General features: G+C 34.0%; 2 protein-coding genes across 2 annotated transcripts; one reads left to right on the top strand and one right to left on the bottom strand.

The window, feature by feature from the left end:
• Positions 1-8,254: 8,254 nt before the first annotated feature.
• On the bottom strand, positions 8,255-10,705 carry LOC101254236 (H/ACA ribonucleoprotein complex subunit 3-like protein). The gene is made up of 4 exons (XM_010328152.4): positions 10,576-10,705; positions 10,369-10,439; positions 8,604-8,646; positions 8,255-8,508 (listed from the first exon to the last, which is right to left on the bottom strand). Exons 2-4 carry the CDS (start codon positions 10,420-10,422, stop codon positions 8,411-8,413), a joined length of 195 nt encoding a protein of 64 aa, XP_010326454.1. The 5' UTR covers positions 10,423-10,439; positions 10,576-10,705; the 3' UTR covers positions 8,255-8,410.
• LOC101253934 (uncharacterized protein At1g03900) lies at positions 10,705-13,248 on the top strand. Its single transcript, XM_004247195.5, has 3 exons — positions 10,705-11,320; positions 12,177-12,461; positions 12,960-13,248. Exons 1-3 carry the CDS (start codon positions 10,829-10,831, stop codon positions 13,032-13,034), a joined length of 852 nt encoding a protein of 283 aa, XP_004247243.1. The 5' UTR covers positions 10,705-10,828; the 3' UTR covers positions 13,035-13,248.
• Positions 13,249-13,576: the final 328 nt, after the last annotated feature.

Raw genomic sequence — 13,576 nt, 5'->3', positions numbered from 1 at the left:
AGAAAATATGACATATAATAAAATAAATCATAAAAATATGTAACATTTTTTTTTACCTTTTTCCTCTTATTTTTATATATTTATTTTTAATTTAATTTTTATCATAAACTCACACTCTTCATCTTTCATAACCTCTATACTTAATTAATACTTATTATTAATACCTATAACTTCCAACTTTATATTCATAACCTCAAATTACTTAACGCTTAAATTTGTGACATCTTAAGAGCACATAAAAAAATATTTCTAACCAAATATATTTATGTTTAGCTTAATTTGTCCTCTACTTTAATCTTATAATGCAAAAATCTATCGAAAAAGACTGCTTTGTGTAATTATTTTACTTCTTATAAGAATAAGATATATAAAAGAGAATAATTGAATTATTTTTTTGCATGAAACTATAAGAGCGAGATCATTACTAAAAGTAAGACAAGAATAATTCTTGAAAATATTAAAATGTATTTGTAGATACGCTTAGTGGGGGGAGTGTAACGACCTGTTTAGTCGTTTCGAACAGCAGATTTTATTTCTGGAAAAACAGGCTGAGGCGACGAACCCAACGACGGACCGTCGCAGGGTCTCGTTTCAAAACACTTAGAAAAACTGAAAATTGGGTGCTGAAAATCGACTCTCTGAACTTCGTAACGAAATGGCAGGACGGACCGTCACAGACCCTTGGTGGAAATTTGGGTCTCTGAACTTTGCGACGACATGCAGGACGGACCGTCGCAGGCACGACGGCCCGTCACAGGTTGCGCAAATCCCAGTCTGGGTCAGATTTCTTTGCACGTTTTAAGGGATGTTTTGGACTATTCCTACTTTAATTATAAAGTTAGAGGGTTAAGGTTAATAAGTCTAATTACTTGGGGGTTAAAATAGGTAACCTTAAGTTAATTAGTGGGTCATTATTACCATCTTTCATTCTTAATTATATATTAATTAGGGTAAAAGAAAGAGGGTTGAATAAAGAAAATTAGAAAGAACAAAGAGAGGGAAAGAGAAACGAATTGAGAGAGGATCGAACGAGAAGAATGAACAAAAGCCTTGGGAATTTCTTGCTTAATCACAAATCTTCGGTGGAGGTAGGTTATGGTTTTCATGCTATTCATAGTAAACTCTTAATAGCGAATGATATGTGTTAGTAGTATTGTAAACCTTCTATATGCTTAATTGTATGCTTGCATGAATGATGTGATTATGAAATTGTGAATAAATAAGCATGATGAAGTTATTGAATCCCAAATCTTGAAAAGAAACCCTAATCTACTTTGTTAATGATGATGCCTTGGTATAAAAGAAGGCTTGATGAACGAAAGTAGTGAGATTAGGGGATCGGGTGCCACGTTCCGGTACCAGGATAGTATATGAGGATCGAGTGTCACGTTCCGACACCAGGATAGAATATGGATCGGGTGTCACGTTTCGACACCAGGATAGAATATGGATCGGGTGCCACGTTCCGGTACCAGGATAGTATATGAGGATCGGGTGTCACGTTCGGACACCAGGATAGAATATGGATCGGGTGCCACGTTTCGGTATCAGGATAGTATATGAGGATCCAGTGTCACGTTCCGACACCAGGATAGAATATGGATCGGGTGCCACGTTCCGGTACCAGGATAGAATGAGGATCGGAGTGTCACGTTCCGACACCAGGATAGTATATTGAGGAGCGGAGTGTCACGTACCGACACGAGGGGAATAAAGATAATGAATCTTGAAATATGTTAATATATCCAATCTAATGAACTAAATTCCCAAATGAGTATGATGAGGAGGTGTGAGTCCTCATTGATGTGCTTGGTGTTGTAACCAAGGGTTATGGTAACTGTAAATGCTGCATGCTAAGGATATTAGTTGATTTTATGATATTGCTTAATACATACTGTTTTCTATTTTGAGTTGGCCGATGATATCTACTCAGTACCCGTGTTTTGTACTGACCCCTACTTTTATTGTTTTCTTTTTGTTTATTTGTGGAGTACAGCAAACGTGCCGTCATCTTCGACTCAACAGTAACTCAAGCCAGTCTTACTACATCGGAAATTCAGGGTGAGCTAATGCTTTTAGCTTGGACTGGATCTTCTTCTTCAAGTCTTGATGCCTTGAACTTCCGGCATGGACTAGCTTCTTATGTATTTTTAGCTTCTTAGAATACTCTTAGTTTAGTCATTTGATCGTAGATGTTTTTGTGGTGATGACTTCCAGATTTTGGGAATAATAATAGTTATTGATTTTATTAATGAGTTTAAGTCTTCCGCATTACTTTATGTTGATATTACATTGAAATGTTAAGGTTTAGATTGGTTGGTTCGCTCACATAGGAGGGTAAGTGTGGGTGGCAGTCGCGGCCCGGATTGGGTCGTGACAGGGAGATAATCAAAATTATTATGAAGTTATTTTTAAATTTTAAATAAAATATGAATCATGAAAAATCTAATAAAAATTAATTAAGAGAATTCATTTAAACATTTTGCTTAAATAAATAAAAAGCTAAAGACAAGCTAACTTGATTATGTTAAGATACGATGCTAATTGTTACTGTTTAAAGTATATATATATATATATATATATATACATACATACATACATACATACATATATATAAAAATTAGTAAAAATAATAAAGACGAGCAAACTTCATTCTCTTACTTATGATGCTAATTGTTTGTGTTTTATTAATAGAATTAAATAAGCAAAGACTAAAAAAAAAAGGAGACTACAAAATAGCTTTGAAATAAATTTTAAAACAAAACTTATAATTATAGAAGAAAATTTATCAAGGAAAAAATTAATACAGATAATCATTTCAAATATACTTATTACTTAACCACCCATCCTCTATTATGATGTAACGATCTGTTTAGTCGTTTTGAGCAGCAGATTTTATTTCTGGAAAAACTAGCTGAGACGACGAAACCCACGACGGACCGTCGAGGGTGTCTCGTTCCAAAATACTTAGAATTCTGAAAATTGGATACTGAAATCGACTCTCTGAACTTCGTAACGGAATGGCAGGACGGACCGTCGTGGGCACGACGGACCGTCACAGAACCTTTAATGGAATGGAGTCTCTGAACTCTGTGACGGAGCAGCAGGACGGACCGTCGCAGGCACGACGGCCCGTCACAGGCTGTGTAATCTCAAGCTGGGTCGGATTTCTGTTAAGTAATTTAAGGGGCGTTTTGAACTATTCCTGCTTTAATTATAAAGTTGGTGGGTTAATGTTAATAAGTCTAACTACTTGGGGGTTAAAAGAGGTAACCTTGAGTTAATTAGTGGGTTATTATTGCCATCTTTTATACTTAATTATATGTTAATTAGGGTAAAAGAAAGAGGGCTTGAATAAGAAAAAGAAAAGAACAGAAAGAGAGGGAGAATCGAACGAGAAAGAGGAGAAACGAGAAGAAGAACAAAGCTTTGGGAACTTGCTTGCTTGATTTCTAATCTTCAGTGGAGGTAGGTTATGGTTTCATACTATTCGTAGTTTACTCTTAATAGCGAATGATATGTGTTGGGTTGTATTGTAAAGTCTTCTATATGCTTAATTGTATGCTTGCATGAATGTGATTATATAATTGTGATGAAATAAGCATGATGAAGCTATTGAATCCCAAATCTTGAAAACCCTTTGTTAATGATGATGCCTTGGTATAAAAGAAGGCTTGATGAACTAAAGTAATGAGATTGATGATGCATTGGTATAAAAGAAGGCTTGATGAACTAAAGTAATGAGATTGATGATGCCTTGGTATAAAAGAAGGCTTGATGAATTAATAGATTGAGAATTAGGGGATCGGGTGTCACGAACCGACACGTAGAATTAGGGGATCGGGTGTCACGAACCGACACGTAGAATTAGGGGATCGGGTGTCACAAACCGACACGTAGAATTAGGGGATCGGGTGTCACGAACCGACACATAGAATTAGGGGATCGGGTGTCACGAACCGACACGTAGAACTAGGGGATCGAAGTGTCACGTTCCGACACATAGTAGTAGGGGAGCGGCGTGTCACGTACCGACACAAGAATAAAGGTGATGAATCTTGAAAGATGTTCATATACTCAATCTAATGAACCTAATTCCCAAATGAGTATGATGTGGAGGCTTGAGTCCTCATGAGTGTACTTGACGTTATTTATCAAAGATTCTTGTACATGTTGTTGCTACAGATTGAGTATTGTAGTTGATTTATGATATGATCTGATATATATATTGTTTTCTATTTTGAGTTGGCCGATGATATCTACTCAGTAACCGTGTTTTGTACTGACCCCTACTTGTATGTTTTCTTTTTGTTCATTGTAGAGTGCAGCAAACGTACCGTCATCCTCAACTCAACCACAACTCTAGCCAGTCTTCGTCACACCAGATTTCAGGGTGAGCCAACGCTTCTAGCTTGGACTGGATCTTCCTCTTCATGTCTTGATGCCTTGAAGTTCTGGCATAGACTAGCTATTATTTATGTTTAGTTTCTTAGATACTCTTAGTTTTGGTAATTTGAGGATAGATGTTCTTGTGATGATGACTTCCAGATTTTGGGGATAATAATAGTTGTTGAGTTTTTAGAAGTTATTGAATTGATTTTCATTAATGAGTTTAAGTCTTCCGCATTGTATTTTGTTCATTATGTTTAAAATGTTGGGTTCAGATTGGGTGGTTCGCTCACATAGTAGGATAAGTGTGGGTGCCAGTCGCGGCCCGATTTGGGTCGTGACATATGATGATTCTAAAAATTTACTTAGTTTTTTCTCCTACACTTAACTATAAGAAAATATTATTTATCGTTAATAATTATAAATATTCATATTATTTGTGAACATTTTTTTATGTTTACTTAGAAAAAATTCAAGAGTCTAATTATAAGTTTTTAGTAGATATATAAGTTTTTTTTTAAATCTTAACATAAAACCTTTTATCATTCATTTATAATAGTTCATTTATTACTTATTTTATTATGCATTTTAAAAATAATATATTATTTTTATGTTAATTCTATATCACTAAAAATTATTTTACCGAACTAAAATCATGTATTACCCATTTCCTTCCAAAGAATCAATATAGAGAGAGAGTTTTATATTTTAATAAATAAATATTGAAATACCTTTTTAAGTCTTCAAATCAAAGATAGCTTATCTATTACGAATAATTTTTCATATTTCTAAGTTTGTTTTTGAATTTATTACTTCTTTTGATATTTTTTAAAAAATTTAAAGACTAAAAATCTCACTTTAAATTTTAACAAAACATCAAAGTCAACCATATTTAATTTTGTGAACTCATTCAAATGGATAATAAAGTCATAAATTATTAATTATATATTATAACTAACATAAAAAAAAATAGGTACTATTCAACCAAAAAAAAGTATAGGTATTTGACAATACTGTTAATTTAAGGTATTTATTTTTTGATAAAATTAATTCATGAATTGAGTTGAAATTACAAAGTTAAATGACAAAATTTATTAACTAATCTATTTGGATTTAAAAATTAAATAAAAATGAAAACTTTTAAACGCGGCGCATAGCGCGGCTAAGTTTACTAGTTAAAGCTTAAAAGAGAATCCTATTGAAAGTGTCCTCTTAAATAAGCACTCAACCTAAATTTAATTGAGGTTTCGATTCTGACTCGAATAATTTTGGATGTCTTTTTTAGGGATCTATAATTTCGTCTTGTTTTAGTATTGTTTATGGCGATTTTATATTGGTTTATCAATTGGGTGGTGTTTAGTTAGTAATGATTGGGTAGTGGGTTGGTTTATAAATTATATTAATAAATTAAATTATAACCAATAGTTAAACGTCAAGTATTTTTAAAAAAATAATTAAACAGATTGATTTTAAAACAATTAAATAAGTGATCAATTTTGAACCCTAAGGTGGATAACAAGAGTATTTTGGAGCCAATAGATGGATGGAAAGGACATTTTGGAGCCAATAGATGGATAAAGAGTAATTTGTACAATTTTCAATACTTCAAGAATATTTTATACCCTTTTCCAAATTTAAAATACTTTTCTCACTCTATCATCTCCTATCCCCCCACCCCCCCATCCCCCTCCCTTTTATTTTCTAAAATTCTTTTATTAAATATTTGTAAAAAATTCAAACATCACTCCCTCCTCCATTCTTTCCTAAAAAAAATTGATATTATATATTTTTGAAAAAATAAAATAAAATTCTACCCAATTCCTCTAACCCTTCGCTCCTAATTTATTTTAATGTTATTTACATTTTCTCGTTTTGTGATAGATGTGCATATAGAAAAAAAAATTCTATTTACATACCAATTATAACAGAAATAAAAATTTTATTTAAAAAAATTTCTCACGACAAGTAAAAAAAATATTTTCAAAAAATAATATATACACAAAATGAGAGGAAAAAAATTGAACGTGAAGCATTATGTGGAGCGGGGTAGATTTTTTATTATTAGTATTTAAAAATAATATATAAATTATTATTTGTAGAGATGCGGGGTGGGGAGTGGGGGGATGAAGTAAGAATTTTTTTAAAAGAAATTATAAAAGATTGTTTTAAGGAAAAAAAAAACTTTAAAAGGGGTGGAGGAGTATTGTGAGAGAAAGTGATGGAGTGGGGTAAGAATTTTTTTTTTAATTGTTTTTTTTTATTTGGTGGAATAGTTATACTTTAATTTTTAAATTTAATCAATAATAGTAATTTATTTAAATTTTTTTGAGGTGGAATGTTTTGTTCATGTGGAGTGTGATGTGACAATTCTTTTAAAATAAAAGAGAGAGTGTAGTGTAATAAAAGAGAGAAGTTTATTTCTCAAATAATAAGTGATGTTTTAGATATAAAACTCACAAAAATGGATAATTTAGATATGTTTTTTTACTCTTTTCTAATTCAGATCAGAAGATATCAACACAAGTTGTATAATCAAATTTATTCAAAGATACGAAGGAAATCCTTATAATCCAAGGAAATCAAATGAGACACCACATCAATGATTGGAACTACTATAAAACTTGTCTTGTTTTATATTTTATTTATCATATTTTTCATATTTAACTAACTTGCATGTAAGTCGACTAGGGTAGCAACAACTAATTATTAGTTCACGAAAAGATTACAATTTTTCCCACTTGAGCTTCAATGTATGGATATTCGAATGTAATTTCTAATTTAATGACAGGCTAAATTAAAATTGCATAAACATATACAACTATATATAAGTTTTGGTTAGAGGGTTTCTTTTTTGATGTCTCGTGCTTAATTAGAAAAGTTAAAATTCATACCCAAAAGACGAAGGATTTTATGCTCTCATGAATTCAATAATACTTTTCAGGCGTCTAATTTTATGTTTCCGATGATTTGATATGATAGATCTTAAAAGAATGATGATCGTCATTTTGAAGTTTTAATTTCAAATATCTAATTCAATAAACGACCTTCCTTTGAAAAAACATGTTTTTTTTTTAATATAAAACTTAAGCTATACAAAGAAGGAATTTGATTTTACAAGTTAGGTAACGATCGATGTAGACACAAACTCTAAATAAGTTAACATTCTCACAAATAATTGAAAGGAAGCTACCTTAGTTAACTAGCATAAAATCATGAGGATTTGCATTTATCTCATTTATAATGCTTGTTATATAGTCTAGACAATTTTTTCATCTACATTGATTTCAATATCCTTTTTTTCTTCTTTTATGTCTCTTGATCTGTGATTTTGTCTTCTTTCTACAAAAAAAAGACATTGTATAACAATTACGTTCATTTAGGAAGTTCCATTTTTAATGTTATATAAATTATTTGGGGAACGAACCTCACTAATTCATTCAGATAATGGCAGATCATTTTTACTCTCTCGATATTAGTTGAATACTGTATCATCTTACTATATTAAGAAGCACTATATTTTCCTACATTATCCACAATTGGTTGTAAAATGAATTAATAAAATTATCTTTTTATTTATAATTTTCTAATATGCATGTAAACATGAAAGTAATCATTTATAAGTTATGAAGAATTAACCAAACTTTTAAGTCAATTCAGACGACCATCTCTTCTCAATTCTCATTTGTCTTCCTTCAAAGTGATGTCTTTCAACTCTTCTTGAGGATACATGTAACTCTCCGTAGTATATTCTTTTTATCCATAATTTATGTTGTGTATTAGACATCATTACAATAACTCATACTAATATATTTTCCATTCTTTTAACATATGAATTTAACAAAACAATTCCACCATCAAGTCAAAATAAACCAAAAACAAAAACATCAACATTAGATGTGGGTTTGAATTGCTGATATGCAATCTGAGTTACAATACATAACCTAATGATTCACATCAACACCGGCAAGACTTAGACGCTTAATAACTACGAGTAGAAAGCAATACTGGGGACCAAAAATGGCTAGTACTTTTGAGCTGGTTTTTGGGTAGGAAGCAAACCAAAACGCTTCTTCAGAAGCACTCTTTGCCTTGAAAATTTATCATCAGGCGAAAAGCGGGCTGCAAAGAAAAAAGGCATGTTATAGTATGAGTTAGAAGTAACAAAACATATTGCTTTTTGTACTCTTAAAGCAGCATAAAGAGGATTAGATTACCTGGGTGAGCAGATTGTGTGGCCAAACCCAGTGGCGATTCTTTCTACATTTGTATAAAAAGTAGAACAAGTCAGGCCTCAATCCATGTTTAGGAAGTACGAGCAAAATTCATCTTTAAATATATATGCAACACTCAAGAAAGCGAAGATACTATTTGGGGTTTAAAGAGCAACAGCAGGTCAACAAAAGAATATAATAACAGCCAAGTTGAGTGCAGGATCTTTCATTACTAATGACAATTTCCAGCTTGTTGATAAAACTCGTGAATATATGAGAGTTGATTCTCGCAATATGTGCTATGGGTTAGCAGTTTCAAAAGAAAGATATATGCTATGGGTTAGATCACTGAAATATATCAGTAACTCTTCATACAAAAATCATTAAGAAACATTCCAGGTGAAAATGTTGTCCAAGCAAATCTCCTTGTCACCCCTATTCACCCAAATCAAAATCTAAAAAAACAAAAGACTTGCCCATTCGAATAATAAAATTCAGGAACTGGCCTCAAATGTTTCATCTTTTCAGGTTGAACGAAGTATGGCCATATTCAGGCGCTAGTTGTTCTATTATGTACACCTGAAAGCAGTGTTCCACTCAAGGGCATCCCATCTCTAGCTTAACTTATTAGTAGCTTAGTTGCACGGATTCTTCACTTTTAGTGCCGCATCCGTCTCGGATTCTTCAAAAATATACCACTTTTGGTGAATCCGACATGCACTCATTGGCATTTTTGAAGAGTTCGAGCAACATAGGTTAGTAGACATCAAAACTCAGACTCAAATACTTGTCCCAGGCATATGCAGAACTCTACTATTATTACAGGCAAGCTGCCTTATAACTTCACTCATCTAAGATTGAGCTTATGAATGACGTAACTTACTTAACACTGCCCACTGTTATGGCCAAGGACATAGCAACTTTAAGGACAAAAATCTTATAACCAACACAAAAATAAAAATGACAGTCACACCTTCTTCTAGTAGTAGAAAGCCTAAAAAGTTAGTGTTATCTAAGAGTTCCCCGATGTGCCTGTTTAAGTCTTAGCCCAAGTGCGTAACCATCAATTGAGATCCTAAAACCAAAAGCTCTTGGTTTCTCTTAAGTGTGTAATTCTTCCTAATATCTTGGTTTCTCTACAAGTGTGTTAGAGAGCGCTAGTTACACCAAGGGCATTGCCAAAATGCAGATATATCATATATCCCTAATAATTAAACAGAAAAAGGGTATAAACCAATAACTGCATCTCAGATAAACCTGTTATACTACTATATGAATGAATGTGCCATTGTCTTCTACATATAATTAAAAAATTAAAGTACAGAAGAGATTTCCTTTTGTCCATAAAACACTTGAGCTCTCATTTTCAGGTTCAATACAAAACAAAAAAACGGTTCCCTCGCTATATAATTTTTGTATGACAAGGGAAACCGCGCAGGGTAAACCCCGCTCTATGGGTAACCCTGAGTTCGACCCAAGAAAGCCAAAAAAACCCTGCTGTCTCTGGCAAAGGAGATTCGGACTTGAACTTGAGACCTCCATTATGGGTAAACCACACTAGGTGAACCCCGTACAACGAGTACGACCTAGAAAGCCAAACACCCCTGCTTTCTCAGGCAAGGAGTTTGGTACAATATGGAGATCCCAAGCCAAACTATCTGAGCCACACCGAAGGGAAAGGGTTTAGGGTTCCTATTATACATGAGTAAGAGAAAAGGCTGCATACTTCCTAAAAAAACAATACACGATTTGCTGATAAGAGATATACCTTAGTGGTGTAAACTTTGTCACCATTCTCATTGATGTAAAACTGGAGATACATCTTCTCTAATATTTCACCTGTTTACAATACACCCAAAAACCAGAAAAAACTCAGCGTTAAACAACAAAACAGAACACAAATAGAGACAATCAAAATGAAAAAACACAAAACACCCAATTGAAATTGAACAAAAAAGATTGAATCTTTGAGTACCTGAGCAACTTCCGGCTGTATATTTTTTAATGGATTGATACTGAACAGTTATTAGGGTTCCATCCTTATAAAGAAAAACGCGGAAAAAGCTAGGGACAAAAAAGGAATAATGAAAATATAATGAGGACAAAATAGTAAATTAACAGAGTCCAACACGTCTCGCCTACCAATGTCACCTTTCTTCTTCACTCCGAAAAAGCTGAAAGACTGATTTTTTCTTTGATCTTCCATTGTTAGCGTAGCTTCAAAGACAATGTCGTTCGAGGAGGATGAAGAATCGTTTGAGCACACGCTCCTTGTGGTGCGTGAGGTGTCTGTTTTCAAAATCCCGCCGCGTCCGACGAGCGGTGGTTACAAGTGTGGTGAATGGCTACAATCCGATAAGATCTGGACGGGTCGGCTCCGGGTTGTATCCTGTAAGGAACGTTGTGAGATCCGACTGGAGGATCCGAACTCAGCTGAGCTGTTCGCGGCGTGTTTTGTGCCGCCGGGACAGAGAGAGAGCTCGGTGGAATCGGTGTTGGATTCGTCGAGGTACTTCGTGTTGAAGATCGAGGATGGGAGAGGGAAACATGCGTTCATTGGACTAGGGTTTAACGAAAGGAATGAAGCATTTGATTTCAATGTGGCGTTATCTGATCATGAGAAGTATGTCAAGAGAGAGCATGAGAAGGAAGTTGGAGATGGTGAAGCTGGTGATGATAATCACATTGATATTCATCCTGCTGTCAATCACCGATTGAAGGTATTCGATTTTTGAAATTTCTTTTACAGTTGCTTAGAGAGGATAATTTAGTAGTAAATGATTGCACTGGATACTCCCGAATGATAGATCATCCTAAAATAACTACATTTTTTACTCCCATAAGAAGTTTCTTAATAACCACAACAACCCTGTGTAATCGCACAAGTGAGATCTAGTAGAGATTGAGATGATGTTTCTGAATTCTGATAGACCCCCAGCTGAAGTTTGTTAATAACTGTTTATTTGATAATGAACAAGGAATATCTGCGAGGGGTAATTCGTTATGTTTCCATTATAAAATGAGAGCTGGATTTAGTGATCAAGATAGATGGGAATCGAAGCTAATATCGGACTAATTCAAGCACGTGCTTATGGAACAGGCAAAAAGAAAGGATGAGACTTATTTCGCAAATCTAGTAGCTTCAAATATCTCTAGAGCTTCGGAGATTCTTTTACAATGACTACACCTTTTGCTTTCCTAGTGTCTGTGAGCATAAAATTACCTGGCTTGTTTGATTATCAAGCAATCGTGTTCATCTGATTGGGTGTTTTGTTTCTTTTTTAGCTTTAAGTACTGATGCAAGGAAAACTATGATGTTATGTGGATTCCTGCCCGATGATTTGGTTTCTTGTTATGCCCTTCTTTTCTCCAGTTCCTTCATCTTCTTGTTCAGACTTAATGTTGCCTGCTCTGTTCCAATATGGCATTAGCAATATGTTCATGTCGTGGTTTGTGTTGATATTTTTGGTTCAAAAGCGACTCTTTTAGTAATTCTTGTCGTCATTGGATTGTCCTTGATAACAATCTTTGCTAGTATTTTTTATTGGGAATAACTTTTGGTAGTTTGGTGTATAGGAAGGTGAAACAATCCGGATAAATGTGAAGAACAAACCATCTAGTGGGACAGGCATGCTTTCGGCTGTGGGATTGGCGGCTGGAACAACAGGAGCTGTGAAAAGAACGCCAGCCCTTGCGCCTCCACCTAGTGGAGGTAATAAGATCAGGTCTCCTCTTCCACCCCCTCCAAATGATCCAGTTACGTCTCGAAAGACTTCTACTACTCCCAGTATTGATTTCAAGGGGTCAAAGGAAAATGCTAGGCATTCCACTGATCCACTTTCAAATCTCTCTCAAATTGAGGTATTTTCATATCCCCTTCGTAATTTTCCTTATGAAGGTGCTATCTCTTTGCATATTGCTAAACAAAGTAAATGCCAAGCCCTTTGCAAGAAGTAAAGGCTAACAGTAACTTTGATCAACAAAACTACCTAAGAAAACCTTTGAAATCTTTTGGTCACTTGGTTTTGCTATTGTTTCCTGCTCTAATTAACAATTCTTCTGTAAATATTGATGACAAATCCTTTGCTATTAGATATAAAAGGTAACTTCAATGTGTTAATTTTACAATCAAGTTGGAAGACGCCTATTGAACATAGTCTGGTTTCTCTTTTTATAGAAAAAACGATCATGTGTCTCACATGTTGATTGGAACTTTAGAATCTAAACCTATAATTCTGTGGGGTGTCAGTTTCGATTTATATTGTTCATGTATGATTCATTTTATCTGTTTCGATGACTACATTTCATGATGAAGTGAGCAAGTCTTTTAATAGCAAACATTCTTATTGGCATCTACAGAGAAGCCTTCCTTCTGCCACTGGATCTGGATCAAGTAAAACTAAAACCACAGCAGCTGGATGGGCAGCGTTTTGATTTTTTTTGTGTGTTAAATATGGTTGACATGTATGATTGCTGTTGTATTACCATAGAAAAATACACCAGGACTCAGAAAATGGAAGAGATATTTCATGGTAGTTTTTTTCCTCGCGTTTTGGAATATAATTGCAATGGAATATGTTAATGTACTGGCTTGACATCGGAATGACGCTTCTTTATTACATCCAATAAAGAAAAATATCTTATTTTACATACATCTGTCGAAGCTTTGTTGAAGTAACTGATATCTTGCAGTGACATGATTTAGTACATGTTATTTAAGAATTCAAGTGCTTGGTTTGATCCATTAGCTTATATGATTAGAGATGTTTTATTTTGTTGTGTTCTTTCCTAAAGCTCCTAAGGTTTTTGCCATCCCTCAAATGGGATACTCCCCCATCTCAGTCAGTTTAGTTTTATTTGACTATTGCAAGACGAACAAACAAATTGAGATGATGGAGACTAAACGATGTCTTCCACCTGCTGCAACTCTTGCCTGTTTACTAGTATCGAATTTACTAATTCAAGAAATTTCAACA

Source organism: Solanum lycopersicum, chromosome 9 (genome assembly GCF_036512215.1).
Source record: "Solanum lycopersicum chromosome 9, SLM_r2.1".
Lineage (NCBI taxonomy): Eukaryota > Viridiplantae > Streptophyta > Magnoliopsida > Solanales > Solanaceae > Solanum > Solanum lycopersicum.
The sequence above is the reverse complement of the archived record's forward strand: the minus strand, read 5'-3'. Positions and strand labels throughout refer to the sequence as shown.